Here is a 19,070-nt window from a genome sequence, read left to right on the forward strand (position 1 = left end):
TTGAGCGTACACTGTCAGTACCCTGATTATCAGTGCAGATGTCTCCTTTGATAGTTGCCAGTTATCGGCAGTACTTTCCTCACACTGTCACAGTGTGAGGAAAGTACTGCCGATAGCCGGAAAAAATGTACATGGTGGTCAGCTGTGATTGGGTCAAACCAGCTCACACAATCTTATTCCAAAGATCCTTGTATTAGGTGTTGCTCACATAGTTCCACCCAAACAACCTCCAGTAATTCTGTGGGATCTCAAACTGGTTCTCTCAGCTCTTCAACGACCGACTTTTGAAGCCATCAGAGATATCCCTTATTCTTCTCTAACTCATAAGGTAGCTTTGCTCTATTAGATGACTGAATTGGAAAACCTTGTCTTCTCTTATGTTTTGTAATGATAAAACTGTCTTTAGACCCAGTGCTTCCTTTCTTCCTAAAGTAATCCCAGCTTTGCACCTTAACCAGGACATTGTTCTTCCATCTTACTGTCCTGCTCTGGTTCATCCTAAGGAGACAAGCTATTGATACAGCTCTTTTATGTTAAGTTGCTGTTATTTTTTTTCTTGGAGTGTTAGTGTTGTGTTTCTAGGTTTCTCCCCTGAGTTGGAATACTTTTGAGATGTCCCAATGTCCCTGAATCTACTGATTCTGTGTCCTTTGAATAACTCCAAGAAAAGGATTTTATGGTGAGTGCAAAACCCATGTTTTTATTATCATCAATTCACTATTCTTCTACATCTTTATATTCTTATTATTATCATCATTCTTTTTATTATTATTGTAGCACCCTCTAGTGTGCTATTAGAATAGTGTAGTGAATTGTAGGTAAAATCATTGTGTATGACTCCTGGTAATTGTGTGAGTCTGTGATTGAGGTCGGGTTACTTAAGGTCAGCTGGATGACTCAACAGGTTGTGGCTCTATTGCCTCTTACTGACTCTGGAGGACCATAGAACCTTCCAGAAGTCGGTAAGCAGGAAGGGGTGGATATCTAATCTGCATGTTCATTTCAGGTCTGGCCAATCCCAGTTTTGGAGGCCCTGGTAGAGTGTTGGACTGGCCCATAAAAATGGGAGAGTCAGGCTGACAGAGGAGTCAGGTGGAAGATGGAATGCTGAGGAGACTGTTGGTGCCTGGGCTGCATCCCCTTGGTCTGGGGGGGAAGGGGCTCCAGGCTAGGCTCGTTCTGGCTCAGGAGGATACATTCACAGTAAGGGATGAATAGGATCGAGACCAGGAGCAGCAGGGAGCAAAGAGGACACAGCGAGTACAATAGCACTCTCTGGGATCTATAAGGGGAAAGACTGCCACAAGTAGCAAGCTTTCTAAGGACAGTGCTGGGCTCAATCCTTTATCCTTGTCCCGAGAGATCTTCCAAGAAGCCAGGAGGGCTGGTAGTGCTTGAAGGCTGTGGGGCTGGGAGAGACGATATCTCTGCATGTAATTATGATAAGCTAAGCTGATTTTTGAGGAGCTGCTAGTTGCTGGTGCTGGTCCGCAACGACTGACTGCTTTCAAGCAAAGAACAGTCCAGAATCTGCTTTTGTACATAGGTTGGAAGTGTCCCCCCTTCATTGATTCAAGCCAACTGGGCATCCCATAATTCCTATTTCCCTATCCAAGTTGTTTTCCCCTAATAAAACAACAAAACCAAGCCCATGTACTGGTTACTGTCTCTTGGATGCAAGTCTGTGTGAGAAATACCTGTTGCCTGGCTGTGAGGAGCTTAGGGGTACCCACAACACAATGACCCTTGTGAGGATAATGCTACATTATTATAATCCATCCAGTATTCTTCTTACCTCTTTTTATTATTATTTTTAATTTTAATGATGCCAAAACTAGTTTTTGATTTTAGAATTTTGGGTAAATTTGATGTGTGCGCTGGATTTTGCAACCAATTTGCTTTTGGAATAAAATTATATTTGGACCCTAATATTATGGTGTAGCACTTCAATTCTAGACTCACCCAAAAGTGATTGTGGAAATCCTTCAGTGTGGAGAAGCTCCAGCCCAAAATTAATTATGTAGTCATATTACCATCATACCTTTGGTTGACAACAATTTAAGGGACACTTCAACCACCCAGGTTACCTGACTTCCAGAGACATTTCAACCACACATGTCCCCTAATTACTAGGAACACACCAACCACTTAGGTCACTGGTCGTCCTGGGATAATTTAACCATTTAGGTCACTGGTCTTCCAAGGACAATCTAACTACTCAGGTCACCTAACTTTTAAGAACACTCAAACCATTCAGGTAACCTGACTTGCAGGGGCACTCCAACCACCCATGTTACCTTACTTTGAATTCCAAACACTGGAAGCAACAAGGTTCCTTGTCTGTCTTCCAGGGACAATGCTTTGTTTTTTTTGTGAAGTTGTCCCTGGTATTCATTATCTAGAAGTGTTCAGTTCTCATTATCTGGATGTTGTATTATTAGATTACCAGTCTGAAAAATTGCAAATGCAATTTAAAGAGATTCCTTGTAATTGAACTGAGGTGTGCCAAAAGACCCAGTAGCATGGTGTCCTCGGAAATTATTGGCCCCGTGTGCTTTGAAGGGAGACTTGCAGATATTTTCCCCCTGTGGTTGGTTTACTTGGCAATGATGGTCATATGATCAGATAGGACATGGTAGATGTGGACAATCACTATGGACATTGCTAAGCATTATCATCAGTTTTCAGAGTGAAAAACAATGGGCACAGGAATAATGCAGGCCATAGACGTCCGCACGAAAAATCGGCCGATATTCACGCCGTTAGTGGGGCCAGCCCGTCTGTCGTTTTTCGCGGATTTTCTCATTTAGTATTATCAGTCATACTGGAAAATCCACAAAAAAATGGCCGTTTTTCGTGGACATTGGTGGCAGCATCGCTGCCAGCAACAACCGATTTTTCGTTTATCGGCCGAAAAACGACCCGTGTATGGCCAGCCTAACTCTGAGTGTGTTTCTTCTTCTTCCAGATGTGCCTGAAGTGGTCACACGTTACAATGTGAATGTCCAATCTCACTTCTCCACTAGCTGAATGCTCACAGTGTGCGTGGTGTGCAAATTTCAGGCAGACTGAGCAGGAATTCAGTTCCATCCAAAAACATAGTGATCATATGAGGCACAATGGTTGTCTTGTGTTCGATATTAATCATTAGCTCCACCTGGTTGGAATGTCTTCCTGTTTTCGAGTTTGTTGTGTGAAATCTGCAATGTGTAAATCCACATTATACAGTCAGGAATTCTCCTGAAAGGTGCTATTGTTGGGGATTGGCCATGATCCTTTAATCCTATCATATAATCGAGGCTACGCCGGTCCTGAGAGTAGAACGGACAGGCTGCGCCATGGAGGTCCTTCGAGATTTTCTGCTGATGTTCTGGAAAGTATTCGGCTGTATCGTTCCTTCGGTAATGCGATGGGTGGTCAGGCCCAAGCAGAAAAACGTGAGAGGTGCCATCTGCCTGGTGACTGGAGCCGCCAGTAATGTCGGGAGAAATTTTGCCCTTGAATTTGCCAGGAAAGGGGTACTTGCCCTTGTACTGTGGGATAAGGACAGAGAAGGAATGGAGGAGACAGTGCGCTTGGTGAGGTGTCTGAGGGCCCGCGCATTCCCCTACACCTGCGACATTAGCCAGAAGAATGAAGTCTACGCCATGGCCCGCAGAGTGCAGCGAGAGGTGGGAGACGTCACCATCTTAGTTAACAATGGCAGTATTGAAGCCGGCGAGCGATTCTTACAATGTGAGGATGACGTTATTGAGAGGAGGATGAGGATGAACTGCCACGCTCATTTCTGGGTAGGCCACACTTCAGAAGGTGGGACGCTGAAATATACGTATGTACATTGTCAGGTAACCAGTCGGAGGCCACTGTCCAGCAGTATCACCACCAGCCACAGAGGGTTGGTGAGTGTGTAGGTGGAACTCTAGGAACACAAATACTTTTGAGCCCTGGTTCACACATATGCGATTTGTGATGCATTTGCACAGACACTGATTTGAATGACAGGACACATAGCATATATTCCTATGAAGGTGGATCACACTCATGCGATCCAACTGCATTGCCTTTTTGGCTGCGTTTCTAAAAAGGGTCCTGTGTGAGTTTGGAGCGATGTGTTCCAAACTCGCCTGCTATAGAGTACTTTGGGACTCTGATATTATTGCTTACATATGAGTGCGATTTGATGCGTTTTTACCATAGAAGCAGAGGATTTTAAGGATAGAGAGACAAACTAAAAAAAAAACCCCAAAAACCTATAGACAATGCAGATCTAAAAATGGAGCACTTGAAAAATCTCATCAAAAAACACATAGGTGTGTAAACAAAGCTCATGGGAATTGAGGGGAAGAATCACACTAGCAAAACGGAGCGATTCCAGAACGCATATATGTGAACCAGGGCTGAATGTTCAAAAAGGCAAAAACCAACCAATTAAATTTTATCTTTCACTGATCCAGCATAAATAAAATGTCGTCTGATTGGTGTGGGTTACTGCAATTTGCATATCACCATTTCTATTGAATACATTATATCTTCTAAGTCAGCCTTTCTCAAACAGGGTGCCCAGGCACCCCGGGGTGCCTTGAGGTTTCTTCAGGGGTGCCTTGACAAAATGTAAAAAACTGCCCAAAACTTGTATAGAAGCCAGCAGGTGGAACAAGCCTGCCTATTAGTTACACAAAGCCACAGGTTTTCATTGTGCGCCATTACAACCTTGTAGCCACCGGCGTCCTGACAACTAATGGCATTATCACTTGATAAGGAGGATGTCGGCTACTTGCACAGCATCCTAGTTTGATCCTCCCCTGCCCCCCTCCATCAGTGCTGGGGTCACATTAGCTCAGTGATGGAGAAAAACTGAGGGAGAGGAGAAACATTGGAATACTAGTCAGTACCAGCGTGCAAAAGTGTATTTACTTTGGAAGAATAAATCACCTCTAATGTTGGGTGTCCTACGTGTGTGGATGTTGCTGCGTTATATAAAACTATTAGAATAGTTTTTCACATGTTAGAATTGGGTGCCTCAAGACTGTCCGTAATTTTAAAGGGAGCCTCGGGGCTGTTCATAAGTTTAAAGGGTGCCTTGACTGAAAAAAGGTTGAGAAACAGTGTTCTAAGGAAAACTGAGTATATCTGTCAAACTAAATGATTCGTTGACATGGCAACTTATACAGAGGGAAAGCTATACCTCCATGTAGAGGGTCAGTTACTGGAAAACGTTCATCCTGGGAGGGGATAGACATGCTAGGATGGGGTGGAGGGGGGTCACAGGTAATGAACTGAGTGTGGAACCTACAGAGATCTCATATAAAATGATATTATAATAGGTGTTATATGTGAGGGAATCCTGGACAGATGGAACTCTATGTAGTAGCACAATATCATCATTTGGGGGGTATAAATGTCTGCACAGAGCCCTCCCTGTACACTAGGCACCCTGCTTATGGGTCATGTGACCTAAATGAGTGACGCTGCACAGGGGTGCTGATTGTGGAACAGTCTTCCATTAAAGTGATTGAATATTGTTCCCCTCTGTTGCTTTCCTCCATGTACGAGAAATCCATATTATTACTAATCAATGAAACAATAAGTCTATAAAATGAACATTTTGTCTGTTTACTTCTACCTGCATGCATGTCAGTGTTCGTGATTAACAGTGATACAATATGCAGATACTGACACCAGTTGAGGTCTGCTGACACCTGCTGATTCCTGCTACCAACCCTTGATGTCTGATGTCACCTGCTGACACCTGTTGATGCACTGACACCTGCTGATTCCTGCTACCAACTGTTGATGTCTGATGTCACCTGCTGACACCTGTTGATGCACTGACACCTGCTGATGTCTGCTGAAGTCCACTGGCACCTACTGACAACCACTGACACCTGTTGATGCACTGACACCTGCTGATGTCTGCTGAAGTCCACTGGCACCTACTGACAACCACTGACACCTGTTGACACTCTGACATCTGCTGATCTCCACTGAACCTGTTGATGTGCTGACACTTCCAGCTGCCCGTTGACACCTGCTGATGCCCACTGTCACCTGTTGATTCACGCTGACAACTGTTGAGGTCTGCTGACAGCTACTGACACCTACTGATTCCTGCTACCAACTGTTGATGTCTCATGTCACCTGCTGACACCGGTTGACGCACTGACACCTGCTGATTCCAGCTACCAACTGTTGATGTCTGATGTCACCTGCTGACACACTGACACCTGCTGTCTCCCACTGACTCTTGTTAACACACAGACACCTGTTGATGTCTGAGAACACCTACTGACAACCACTGACACCTGTTGACACTCTGACACCTGCTGAACCTGTTGATGTGCTGACACCTCCTGCTGCCAGTTGACACCTGCTGGTGCCCACTGCCACCTGTTGATTCTCGCTGACAACTGTTGATACCACTGAGACCCAATAAACCCAAAGCTCTGCTCCATCAAGATCACCTGGAGATTTCAGCCCTGCTCGGTGCTAGTTTCCTAAAGGCCCCTCCTAAAATCTGAAAATGAAAAAGTGGAGGCGCACCCTGGAAAGTCAACTGATTTTAAGTATATCAAAAAGGCTTCAGCTTTGCCTCTTTCTTAGCCATGCCCCTAATGCGTTAAGGCCTTAATAGTGGACTATATTCCAGGTCAAATGCATTAGAGGAGGTGTGGCTTGGGAGGAGGCAAAGCTGAAACTTTTCTGATACACTTAGAACTAAGCAGCCTAACAGTGTGCTGCCACTTTTTCAGATTCAAGGTGTTGATACCAGAGAACACCTGCTGACTCCGGCTGGCACCTATTGATGTGCTGACACTTGCTGATGCTCCCTGACATCTGTTGTAGTGATGACATCTGCTGTTGCCCATTGACACCCATTGACAGTTTCTGCTGCCCACTGACACCTGTTGACATCTGCTAAATTAGCAACACCCATAATTTCACCCTATAAACTGCTGTGCCATGTTGACATCTTTGATGATCCTGAACTGAAGCACCACAGAAGCTGCGGTCAGAACTGTCTCTCACACCCTCATCTAACCTCCTGAAAAAGTCCTGCTCAGTGTGACCCCACCCCCCAGCACTTCTTGCCCACAGGACGGTGGAGATGTAAAGCAGGTGGGGCTCTTTGTACATACAGGCTGGGAGTGATTGCTACTATCACAGTGATCTGCAGCAAAAATGAGGCAAAAAAGCATATGCGTTTTTGCCACTTTTTACTGCGTTTGCAATGCAATTTTTTACAGGACATGTGACTCAAAAAACGCACCCAAAATGCAATGCAGATGCATTTTGTATGGTTTTTTTTTGCAGTGTTTTCCATTAATTTTAATGGGGAGGTGCGCTTTTGGTGCGTTTTCTTTACCACGCTAAACCTGCACCAAAAATGCAGCAAGCAGGATTTTAAAAAACACATCTGGCACACAACGTATACGTGTGAAGAGTTCCATAGGATTACATGGTCCCCTTTTTTCTTCTGCTTTTTTTTAACACAAAAGTGGAAGAAAGACGGATCAGTGTGAAAGCAGGCTACTTTCTGTAGGTTCCATAGATAATTATGTGATTTCCTGGCAGATGTTGAAGTGTTTCCTTCCCCGGATGATGGAGAAGAACGAGGGGCACATTGTCACCGTGTCCAGCCATCTGGGACTTGTGGCGGCACCATACCAGGAGGTTAGTGTCTCCACCATTACCGCCAACTGCACAATGAGAGGTCAGGAGGAGCCAACAGTGTAATACTGTAAAAAGTAAGATGGCGCTGCATGTAAATGAGGGGGAGGAGATGCTGACTGCTGATACTATACTGTATGTAAATAATGAAGGGGGGAAATGCTAATTGATGTTATATGTGAAAAAAGGGGGATGAGATGTTGACTGCTGAAAATAAACTGCTCAAAAAAATTAAAGGAACACTTTGAAAACACATTGATTCTCAATGGTGAAAAATCTCCTGCTGGATCTCTATACTGATATGGACTGGGTAATGGGTTAGGAACGTAAGGATGCCCCATCGTTTGATGGAAATGAAAATTATCAACCTACAGAGGACTGAATTCAAAGACACCCCGAAAATCAAAGTGAAAAAATAAAGCAGCAAGCGAGTCCATTTTTCTGAAATTTCATTGCAGCAACTCAAAATGGTCCTCAGTAGTTTGTATGGCCCCCACGTGCTTGTATGCATGCCTGACAATGTCGGGGCATGCTCCTAATGAAACCACGGATGTTGACCTGGGGTATTTCCTCCCAGATCTGGACCACGGCATCTCTGAGCTCCTGGACAGTCTGGGGTGCAACCTGGCAGCGTTGAATAGAGCGAAACATGACATCCCAGAGGTGTTCTATTGGATTTAGGTCAGGTGAGCGTGGGGGCCATTCAATGGTATCAATTCCTTCATCCTCCAGGAACTGCCTGCAGACTCTCGCCTCATAAGGCTGGGCCTTGTTGTGCACCAGGAGGAACCCAAGACTCATTGTACCAGCATAGGATCTGACAATGGGTCCAAGGATTTCATCCTGATACCTAATGGCAGTCAAGGTGCCATTGTCTAGCCTGTAGAGGTCTGTGCGTCCCTCCTTGGATATGCCTCCCCAGACCATCACTGACCCACCACCAAACGGTCATGCTGAATGATGTTACAGGCAGCATAACATTCTCCACGGCTTCTCCAGACCCTTTCACGTCTGTCACATGTGCTCAGGGTGAACCTGCTCTCATCTGTGAGGACGCCAGTGGTGGACCTGCCAATTCTGGTATTCAATGGCAAATGCCAATCGAGCTCTATGGTGCCGGGCAGTGAGCACAGGGCCCACTAGGGGATGTCGGGCCCTCAGGCCACCCTCATGAAGTCTGTTTCTGATTGTTTGGTCAGAGACATTCACACCAGTGGCCTGCTGGAGGTCATTTTGTAGGGCTCTGGCAGTGCTCATCCTGTTCCTCCTTGCACAAAAGAGCAGATACTGGTCCAGCTGATGGATTGAGGACCTTCTATGGCCCTGTCCAGCTCTCCTAGAGTAACTGCCTGTCTCCTGGAATCTCCTCCATGCTCTTGAGACTGTACTGGGAGACACAGCAAACCTTCTGGCAATGGCACATATTGATATGCCATCCTGGAGGAGTTGGACTGCCTGTGCAACCTCTGTAGGGTCCAGGTATCACCTCATGCTACCAGTAGTGACACTGACCCTAGCCAAATGCAAAACTAGTGAAATACAGTAAGAAAAGATGAGTAGGGAAAAAAATGTCAGTGGCCTCCACCTGTAAAACCATTCCTGTTTTGGGGGTCGTCCCATCTAGTGTACCTGTTGTTAATTTCATTAACACCAAAGCAGGTGAAACTCATTAACAAACCCCTCTGCTACTTCACTGATCAGATCAACATCCCAGGAGTTTCAATGACTTGATGCTATACTCTAATTAAAAAGTGTTCCTTTACTTTTTTTGAGCAGTGTATATGTAAATGAGCGAGAGGAGGACATGGTGACTCCTGAGGCTGTATGTAAGTGAGGGGAGGAGACAGTGACCCTCTCGAAGTGTATTTGCCATGAACTAATCCAATTTCCATTTCAGGATTTCTGTGCCAGTCAGTTTGCTGCAGTTGGCCTCCATGAATCGCTCAGCCATGCTCTGAAATCCAAAAACATTGATGGCGTGAAGACAACCCTGATCTGTCCTTATCTCACCACTCACACTTCTACTGACATCCCCTCCATCAGGTGGGCACTGACAATGTGACAGGTCCTCTTGTCAGTGCTGATACACTAATATATGGAGAACCAACACAGACTATTTTACACCCCAATGTATGTCTACACAGAAATAGTCTGGTGTGTGTGATTGTACAACTAAGAGAGTGTAAATTCCTCTGGTGCAGAGACTGATGTGACTTGATCAGTGTTCTCTGCATAGTGGTGTGGACTATGTCAGAACTATATAACTCATCAGTAATAAGCGTGTATCAATTATATGTCAGATCTACATGATTGTATAATAAAAACAGTGTGTGACTGTGGTTGGACATTTAGAGTGTAAGCTCCTCTGGTGCAGACTGATGTGACTGGCTCAGTGTTCTCTGTACAGCACTGTGGAATATGTCAGAGCTACACTATATTGCCAAAAGTATTGGGCCAGTCCTCTAAGGCTAGGTTCACATATGTGCGGGTGGTGTGGCTGCGGATCCGCACGAAAACCCATGCAGCCGCACCACCCGCACAGAGGAATTCGGACCTGCGGGCGGTTGCCATTAGTTTTAATGGCACGCTGCCCGCACTGGAAAGTGCAACCGTACTGGAAACCAAGGTTCCTGTGCAGACTGCGTTTTCAGAAGAAGTGCAGGGACTTCTTCCCTGCGTGTCACGGGGCACAGGAGCCCATTCAAATGAATGGGCTCTCGTGTCCACACAAAACGTGGCCCGCACAACCGCATATATGTGAACCAGGGGTAAATCATTGGATTCAGGTCTTCCAATCACCTCCATGGCCACAGGTGTATAAAATCATCGCCTAGGCATGCAGACTGCTTCTACAAACATTTGTGAAAGAATGGGTCGCTCTCAAGAGCTCAGTGACTCCAAGCGTGGTCCCGTGATAGGTTGCCATCTGTGCAATAAGTCCATCCGTGACATTTCCTGGCTACTAAATATTCCACGCTCAACTGTTAGTGGGATTATAACAAAGTGGAAGCAACTGGGAGCAACAGCAACCCAGCCACCAAGTGGTAGGCCACGTAAAATGACAGAGCGGGATCAGCACATGCTGAAGCGCACAGTGCGCAGAAGTCGCCAACTGTCTGCAGAGCCAATAGCTAAAGACCTCCAAACTTGGTGTGGCCTTCAGATGAGCCCAACTACAGTGTGTAGAGAGCTTCATGGAATGGGTTTCCATGGCTGAGCAGCTGCATCCAAGCCTTACATCACCAAGTGCAATGCAAAGCGTCGGATGCAGTGGTGTAAAGCACGCCGCAACTGGACTCTAGAGCAGTGGAGACGTGTTCTCTGGAGTGACCGACCACGCTTCTGGCAATCCGATGGACATGTCTGGGGTTGGCTGTTGCCAAGAGAACGGTACTTGCCTGACTGCATTGTGCCAAGTGTAAAGTTTGGTGGAGGGGGGATTATGGTGTGGGGTTGTTTTTCAGGGGTTGGGCTTGGCCCCCTAGCTCCAGTGAAGGGAACTCTTAAGGCGTCAGCATAACAAGACATTTTGGACAATTTCATGCTCCCAACTTTGTGGGAAGAGTTTGGGGATGGCCCCTTCCTGTTCCAACATGACTGCACACCAGTGCACAAAGCAAGGTCCATAAAGACATAGAGGAGCCAGTTTGGGGTGGAGGAACTTGACTGGCCTGCACAGAGTCCTGACCTCAACCCCATAGAACACCTTTGGGATGAATTAGAGCGGAGACTGCGAGCCAGGCCTCCTCCCCCGACATCAGTGCCTGACCTCACAAATGTGCTTCTAGAAGAATGGTCCAACCTTCCCATAGACACCCTCCTAAACCTTGTGGACGGCCTTCCCAGAAGAGTTGAAGCTGTTATAGCTGCAAAGGGCGGGGCCAACTCAATATTGAACGATACGGACTAAGATTGGGGGGCCATTAAAGTTCATGTGCGTGGAAAGGCAGGGGGCCCAATACTTTTGACAATATAGTGTATATAAACGTATAAGTGTGTGACTGTGGTGGGACATTAGAGTGTAAGCTCCTCTGGTGCAGAGACTGATGCGACTGCCTCAGTGTTCTCAGTACAGCACTACAAAATATGTTGGAGCTATAAAAATATAGGAGTCAATGTGACAAGCGTGTCTTCCTTGTTTTGTGTCATTAGACCAGAATTAGAGGCTTTTCTCTCGCCGGCATCACAGGAGAGATATATCAAGAATGCTGTCAGAGGGATTCTCAATGGACAGAACATGGTCTGCACTCCCAGAATCCTCTACTTTGCTGCTCTTCTCAAACAGTGAGTAGAAATAACTGCCTGTATTATGGAGGATGAGTGTCAGTGTCACTTCATTGCTGCACTGGGGCTCTGACTTGTGAGCTTTGCAGTCCAGGAACACAATTGGCCAATTGATTGTGAAGTATGACAGCACATTGCTGAAAACTTACATAGGATTTTTAATGATTCAGTGTGTCTGTGAAGGATCCCATCAACATAATCATTCGTGAATAGCAAACCATGTTTAATTTCAGTAAAATACCAGATTTATAGAGAAAACAGAATTCTCTCCAGGTGAGCACTGATGACTTTTTTCCTAGCACACTTCCAGCTAGATCACATAACAAAAGAAAAAATGACCACCACAGCACTGTTTTGCAGAGGTTTTAGTTGCACAATGCACTTTCCCTTCAAGGCTTCTGTGTATAATGCGGTCCTTACTCTAGGACTGCACTGTACAGAGGGACCTTGAAGGGGCAGCATGATTTGTTTTTGACTGGTTAGTCTGCTGGAATAACATTTTGTTTGTTTTGTGCAAACTTTTCCATGTGCACCTTACTCTGAAACATTGGTCTCCAAACTGCGGCCCTTTGCTTGCTTTTATACGGCCCTTGGAGCATAATTTCATTCACGGACACTAATAATGGGGCACAGGTCCTACAAATGATGGGGCATAGTTCCTCCCAATGACACCAACAATGGGGCACAGTTCCAGCCAATGACACCAACGATGGGGCACAGTTCCTGCCAATGACACCTACGATGGGGCCCAATGACACTAATGATGAGGTACAATTCCTACCAATGATGTAGCACAATTCCCCCAAAGGACACCAGTGATAAGGCACAGTTCCTCCCAAAGACACCAACAATGGGGCACAGTCCCTTCCAATGGCACCAACAATAGGGCCCAATAGCACCAATGATGGGGCACAATTCCTCCCAATGACACCAGTGATGGGGCACAATTCCGCCCAATGACATCAACGATGGGGCACAATTCCGCCCAATGACATCAACGATGGGGCACAATTCCTCCCAATGACATCAACGATGGAGCACTATTCCCACCAATGACATCAACAATGGGGCACAATTCCGCCCAATGACATCAACGATGGGGCACAATTCCGCCCAATGACATCAACGATGGGGCACTATTCCTACCAATGACACCAAAGATGGGGCACTATTCCTACCAATGACACCAAGGATGGGGCACTATTCCTACCAATGACACCAAGGATGGGGCACTATTCCTACCAATGACGGGGCACTATTCCTACCAATGACACCAAGGATGGGGCACTATTCCTACCAATGACACCAAGGATGGGGCACTATTCCTACCAATGACGGGGCACTATTCCTACCAATGACACCAAGGATGGGGCACTATTCCTACCAATGACACCAAGGATGGGGCATTGTTTAGTCCAACTAATGCTGGCACATTTTCCACTCCCAATGGTCACAGTACAGCTCCTCTAAAGTCTTAGCGATAGTATACTGGCCCTTTGTTTAGAGACCCCCTACTCTAAAAGCTAGTTCTAAATGGAGACAGTGGCCATTATTGTTAGAGTTTTCATAGAGTGCTTTATGACTCAGAGGTGGATTTACTGAAGGCAAGTAGACAGTGCAATTTGCAAGTGCAGTTGCACTCATTTTCCCCAGAGCTTAGTAAATATCTTCCGATTCCCATCATCCAATCATGTGCAAGCAAAATGTTTTTTTTTTTTAAAATGTCCTCACGTCCGATATTGGGTATTCTTTACAAAGTGAAGCTTTACCACACTGACATTTACAAAGGAAAATGAGTGCAAGCAAACTTGCAAAGTGCACAGTCTATTTGCCTTTAGTAAATCAATCCCAAGGAGTTTTTAACCATCTTCACCTGCTTTTGTTCTGTAGATACTGAAATAGGTCCAGTTCATTGTGTTCTCATATTGTTCCAAGTGAGTGCTAAAGGGGAAGGCTCTGTGTATGTAATCATCCCAATATCGGTTCTAGTGCAATACTGCACACCTGACATCTCTGTAACCATGCAGCACTCAGAACACACCTTGGTAGGTAATACAGGGATAGCAGAATGAAATAAGGTTCAACCACAAAATGGCTCAGGGTGTTTTTAATGTAACTGATTTTTTTTTTTTTAAAAAAAAAGGAACAAGTGACTCCACTGTGTACTTAGGTACTATGTAGTTCTGTGCCCCCGGATGCGGCGGAGAAGCTTGGTGGTAGTACTGGAGTACACTGTCCTCTGAGGTCACACAGACTAGCAAAACTCTGACCAGCGCTGAAACTACCATATGATGCCTGGTTTGCACTAGCAGGATATAGGTGACTAGTTCTCTTTAGCGGCAGAGCCCAGGACATGCAGACATAATGTGAAGTGACGTCATGTAGGAATATCTGTTATCTGTGTTTTCTCTCCCCAGCATTGTGCCCTGGGAGGTGCAGCTTCTCTGCTACAAGTTTCTAGAAGGACCGAAAAGGACACAATGACACCGCCAATACCTTTTCAAATGTCTCCACCCGAGCTCACGACGATACCCATAACCTGAATTTCACACTCTATTGCTGGGTCCATGAATACATGTTCTTTTATGTGTCTTGGACACTAAACAGTTATCTGTACCCTGAACATATAATATTAAAAGATGGAGGTGAATATGTGTATGTATGGATCTGTCCCAGAGCAGAGGAACATGTCACGTGCATGGATTTTTCCTGAAGCAGAAGTGACCGCATCATGTGCATGGATCTGTCCCAGCGCAGAGGTGAATGTGTCAGATGCATGGATTTTTCCTGAAGCAGAAATGAACACGTCATGTGCGCAGATCTGTCCCAGAGAAGAGGTGAATGTGTCATAGGACTTTTATCTGAGCACCAAAAACACTATTTCACTCATTTTAATATTCAAAGCAAAGTCCCCCATACATGCATTATTTTGCTGAGAAATCACTTTGAAAAACACTACCCTAGCATTTCTGGCTGTGGCCATCTTGAGTAAGGGGAGATGATTCATGTAGCATTTACTTACTGGAATCCATCTGCCCTTAGCTCAGGCACGCAGGCAGGAGGGTATGCATAGCTGAGAAAACCCCTCCACAAGACATTTGCCTAGGCGAAAAACTAGAAAGCATCTGTAGAAATGTAGAAAAAAAAAAAGTTTAAAACAAGTAAATACAAGATATTTTGCTATTTATTTACTAATGCTAGCAACATAAGGATTAAAAATAGTCAATGTTGATTGAGAGAGGGAAGTTCCTCTTTTAAGCTGGCCAACTGCAGATCTGTACCAGAGCAGAGGTGAACATGTTGTGTGCATGCTGTCCTGAAACAGAGGTGAACATGTGTGCATGGATACAGTCATGGCCGAAATTGTTGGCACCCTTGATATTTCTCCAGGAAATCATGTATTTCTCACGAAACGTATTGCATTAACACATGTTTTGCTATACACATGTTTATTCCCTTTGTGTGTATTGGGACAAAACAAAAAAAGGGAGGAAAGAAAGCAAATTCGACATAATGTCACACAAACCTCCAAAAATGGGCTGGACAAAAGTATTGGCACCCTTTCACAACTGCGGATAAATAAGAATGTTACAAGCATGTGATGCTCCTGTAAACTCACCTGGGGCAAGTAACAGGTGTGGGCAATATAGAAATCACACCTGAAAGCAGATAAAAAGGAGAGACGTTCACTTAACCTTTGCATTGTGTGTCTGTCTGTGCCACACTAAGCATGGACAACAGAAAGAGGAGACGAGAACTGTCTGAGGACCTGAGAACCAAAATTGTGGCAAAATATCAACAATCTCAAGGTTACAAGTCCATCTCCAGAGAACTAGATTTGCCTTTGTCCACAGTGCGCAACATTATCAAGAAGTTTGCAACCCATGGCACTGTAGCTAATCTCCCTGGTCGTGGACGGATGAGGAAAATTGATGAAAGATTGCAACGCAGAATAGTCCGGATGGTGGATAAGCAGCCCCAAACATGTTCCAAAGACATTCAAGCTGTCCTGCAGGCTCAGGGAGCATCAGTGTCAGCGCGAACTATCCGTCGACATTTAAATGAAATGAAACGCTATGGCAGGAGACCCAGGAGGACCCCACTGCTGACACAGAGACATAAAAAAGCAAGACTACAGTTTGCCAAAATGTACTTGAGTAAGCCAAAAGCCTTCTGGGAAAACGTCTTGTGGACAGATGAGACCAAGATAGAGCTTTTCGGTAAAGCACATCATTCTACTGTTTACCGAAAACGGAATGAGGCCTACAAAGAACAAAACACAGTACCTACGGTAAAATATGGTGGAGGTTCAATGATGTTTTGGGGTTGTTTTGCTGCCTCTGGCACTGGGTGCCTTGACTGTGTGCAAGGCATCATGAAATCTGAGGATTACCAAAGGATTTTGGGTCGCACTGTAGGGCCCAGTGTCAGAAAGCTGGGTTTGCGTCCAAGATCCTGGGTCTTCCAGCAGGACAATGACCCCAAACATACGTCAAAAAGCACTCAGAAATGGATGGCAAAGAAGCGCTGGAGAGTTCTGAAGTGGCCAGCAATGAGCCCAGATCTAAATCCCATTGAACACCTGTGGAGAGATCTTAAAATTGCTGTTGGGAAAAGGTGTCCTTCCAATAAGAGAGACCTGGAGCTGTTTGCAAAGGAAGAGTGGTCCAAAATTCCGGGTGAGAGGTGTCAGAAGCTTATTGATGGTTATAGGAAGCGACTGATTTCAGTTATGTTTTCCAAAGGGTGTGCAACCAAATATTAAGTTAAGGGTGCCAATACTTTTGTCCAGCCCATTTTTGGGGTTTTGTGTGACATTATGTCATATTTGCTTTTCTGCCTCTGTTTTATATTTGTTCCAATACATACAAAGGGAATAAACATGTGTATAGCAAAACATGTGTTAATGCAATACCTTTTTTGTGTGAAATACTTGATTTTCAGGAAAAATATCAAGGGTGCCAACAATTTCGGCCATGACTGTATGTCCCGGAACAGAAGCCAACGTGTCACGTGCCAGATCGGTCTCTGAGCAGGGGTGAACATGTCTGACCACAGGTGAATGTGTCGTGTGCACAGTTCTGTCTCAGAGCACAGGTGAAAGTGTCACATCAACTGTTCTGTCTCAAAGCATAGGTGAACGCGTCACGTACGCTGGTTCCAACCCAGAGCACAGGTGACAGTATTGTGTGTGCACAGATCTAACCAGGTGCAAATGTGAACTTATGTGTGCACATATGGCCCACAGCAGAAGTGAACGTGTCATGTGTGCTGATTTATCCCAAAGCAAAGGTGAACTTGTACTTTGTGCTAATCTGTCCTGGAGCAGATTTAGGCTACAGTCACACTTTTTTCAAGCATTTTTTTCAGGCGTTTTTGAGTGTTATTTCAGAAGCTTTGCAAATATTATAGGCGTTTTTGCTGTGGCCAATAGAAATAGAAATAGCTGCTATGTGTGAGCTCATTCCCACTATTCAGGTGTTTTCCATTCAAGTCTATGGGGACATAACGCTCAGATCGGCCTGAAAAGTAGCGCAAGTGCTTTTTTGAGCTACAGGCATTTTACTGCAGATGAAATAATGGGATGTTACTTGTTGAGCATTTCTGAGCATTGAGCTAAAAAAAACCCGCTGAAGTGCCAGCGTCATGCATGCGTGCAGATCATATGTGCGGATCTGTTACTGAGCAGAGGTGACTGTGTCGCATGCGGATCTGTTGCGGAGCAGGAGGTGAATGTGTCGCGTGGGGATCTGTTGCGGAGCAGAGGTGAATGTGTCGCGTGCGGATCTGTTGAGAAGCAGAAGTGAATGTGTCGCGGGCGGATCTGTTGAGAAGCAGAGGTGAATGTGTCGCGGGCGGATCTGTTGAGAAGCAGAGGTGAATGTGTCGCGGGCGGATCTGTTGAGAAGCAGAGGTGAATGTGTCGCGTGCGGATCTTTTGCGGAGCAGAGGTGAATGTGTTGTGTGCAGATCTGCTGCGGAGCAGAGGTGAATGTGTCGTGTGTGGATCTGTTCTAGATATCTCTATCGGGAGAGCCTAAGCTGGGAGGGGGGGGGGGGGTCACAATCCAAGACCCTGTGAGAAGCTTGATGTACCCAGCTACGATTATCAAATCAGGGGACCGTTTACCTACGATTATCAAATCTGTAGCGGAGCAGATGTGAATGTGTCGTGTGAGGATCTGTTGCGGAACAGAGGTGAGTGTATCGTGTGCGGATCTGTTGTGGAGCAGAGGTGAATGTGTCGTGTGCGGATCTGTTGCGGAGCAGAAGTGAATGTGTCATGTGCGGATCTGTTGCGGAGCAGAAGTGAATGTGTCATGTGCGGATCTGTTGCGGAACAGAGGTGAATGTATCGTGTGCGGATCTGTTGCAGAGCAGAGGTGAACGTATTGTGTGCGGATCTGTTGCGGAGCAGAGGTGAGTGTATCGTGTGCGGATCTGTTGCGGAGCAGAGGTGAATGTGTTGTGTGCCGATTTGTTGCGGAGCAGAGGTGAATGTGTCGTGTGTGGATCTGTTGCAGAGCAGAGGTGAGTGTGTCGTGTGTGGATCTGTTCGGGATATCTCTATCGGGACAGCCTAAGCTGGGGGGGGGGGGGGGGGGTCACAATCCAAGAACCTGTGAGAAGCTTGATGAACCCAGCTACGATTACCAAATCAGGGGACTGTTTAGCTACGATTATCAAATCGGGGCATCTGTTGCGGAGCAGAGGTGAATTTGTCGAGTGCGGATCTGTTGCGGAGCAGAGGTGAATGTATTGTGTGTGGATCTGTTGCGGAGCAGTGGTGAATGTGTTGTGTGCGGATCTGTTCGGGATATCTCTATCGGGAGAGCCTAAGCTCGCCTAAGCAGGGGGGGGGGGACGACGACGACAATCCAAGACCCTGCGAGAAGCTTGACGAACCCAGCTACGATTATCAAATCAGGGGACCGTTTAGCTACGATTATCAAATCAGGAGACCTCCAGACTGATACAGCAATGAAGGGTCTCTGACTTCACAGATTTGAAAATCAGAGCCTAAGTGAAAATTCTCAACCCACCTAATGCAAGATCCAGGCCGATTCCAGCCGCCTTGGTAAAGCAGTGTCAATAAACACAACTCTCCGCCAAGCTGG

The 19,070-nt window shown here is 45.8% G+C and overlaps 1 protein-coding gene across 2 annotated transcripts; it reads left to right on the forward strand.

Annotated features, from left to right (window-relative positions):
• Positions 1–3,309: 3,309 nt before the first annotated feature.
• LOC149441296 (retinol dehydrogenase 10-like) lies at positions 3,310–14,602 on the forward strand. 2 transcript variants are annotated; one of them, XM_089657561.1, is made up of 5 exons: positions 3,310–3,791; positions 7,573–7,671; positions 9,566–9,711; positions 11,821–11,952; positions 14,370–14,602. In XM_089657561.1, the coding sequence occupies exons 1-5, from the start codon at positions 3,339–3,341 to the stop codon at positions 14,434–14,436; spliced, it is 897 nt and encodes a 298-aa protein (XP_089513687.1). In that variant the 5' UTR covers positions 3,310–3,338; the 3' UTR covers positions 14,437–14,602. The 2 variants fall into 2 exon arrangements, with proteins under 2 accessions (XP_089513687.1, XP_089513689.1); XM_089657563.1 differs by lacking the exon at positions 9,566–9,711.
• Positions 14,603–19,070: the final 4,468 nt, after the last annotated feature.

The sequence above is a fragment of the Staurois parvus genome, unplaced genomic scaffold (assembly GCF_062004578.1).
Source record: "Staurois parvus isolate SC_StPar_1 unplaced genomic scaffold, SC_StPar_1.0 ptg001008l, whole genome shotgun sequence".
In the NCBI taxonomy this organism is placed as follows: Eukaryota; Metazoa; Chordata; class Amphibia; order Anura; family Ranidae; genus Staurois; species Staurois parvus.

Excerpts from the sequence above, each read along its gene's own strand:
- LOC149441296 (XM_089657561.1), top strand. The coding sequence starts at position 3,339 with ATGGAGGTCCTTCGAGATTTTCTGCTGATGTTCTGGAAAGTATTCGGC. Across the intron at positions 9,712-11,820 it reads ACTGACATCCCCTCCATCAG|ACCAGAATTAGAGGCTTTTC; the intron begins GTGGGCACTGAC and ends TTGTGTCATTAG. Across the intron at positions 11,953-14,369 it reads TTTGCTGCTCTTCTCAAACA|CATTGTGCCCTGGGAGGTGC; the intron begins GTGAGTAGAAAT and ends TTCTCTCCCCAG.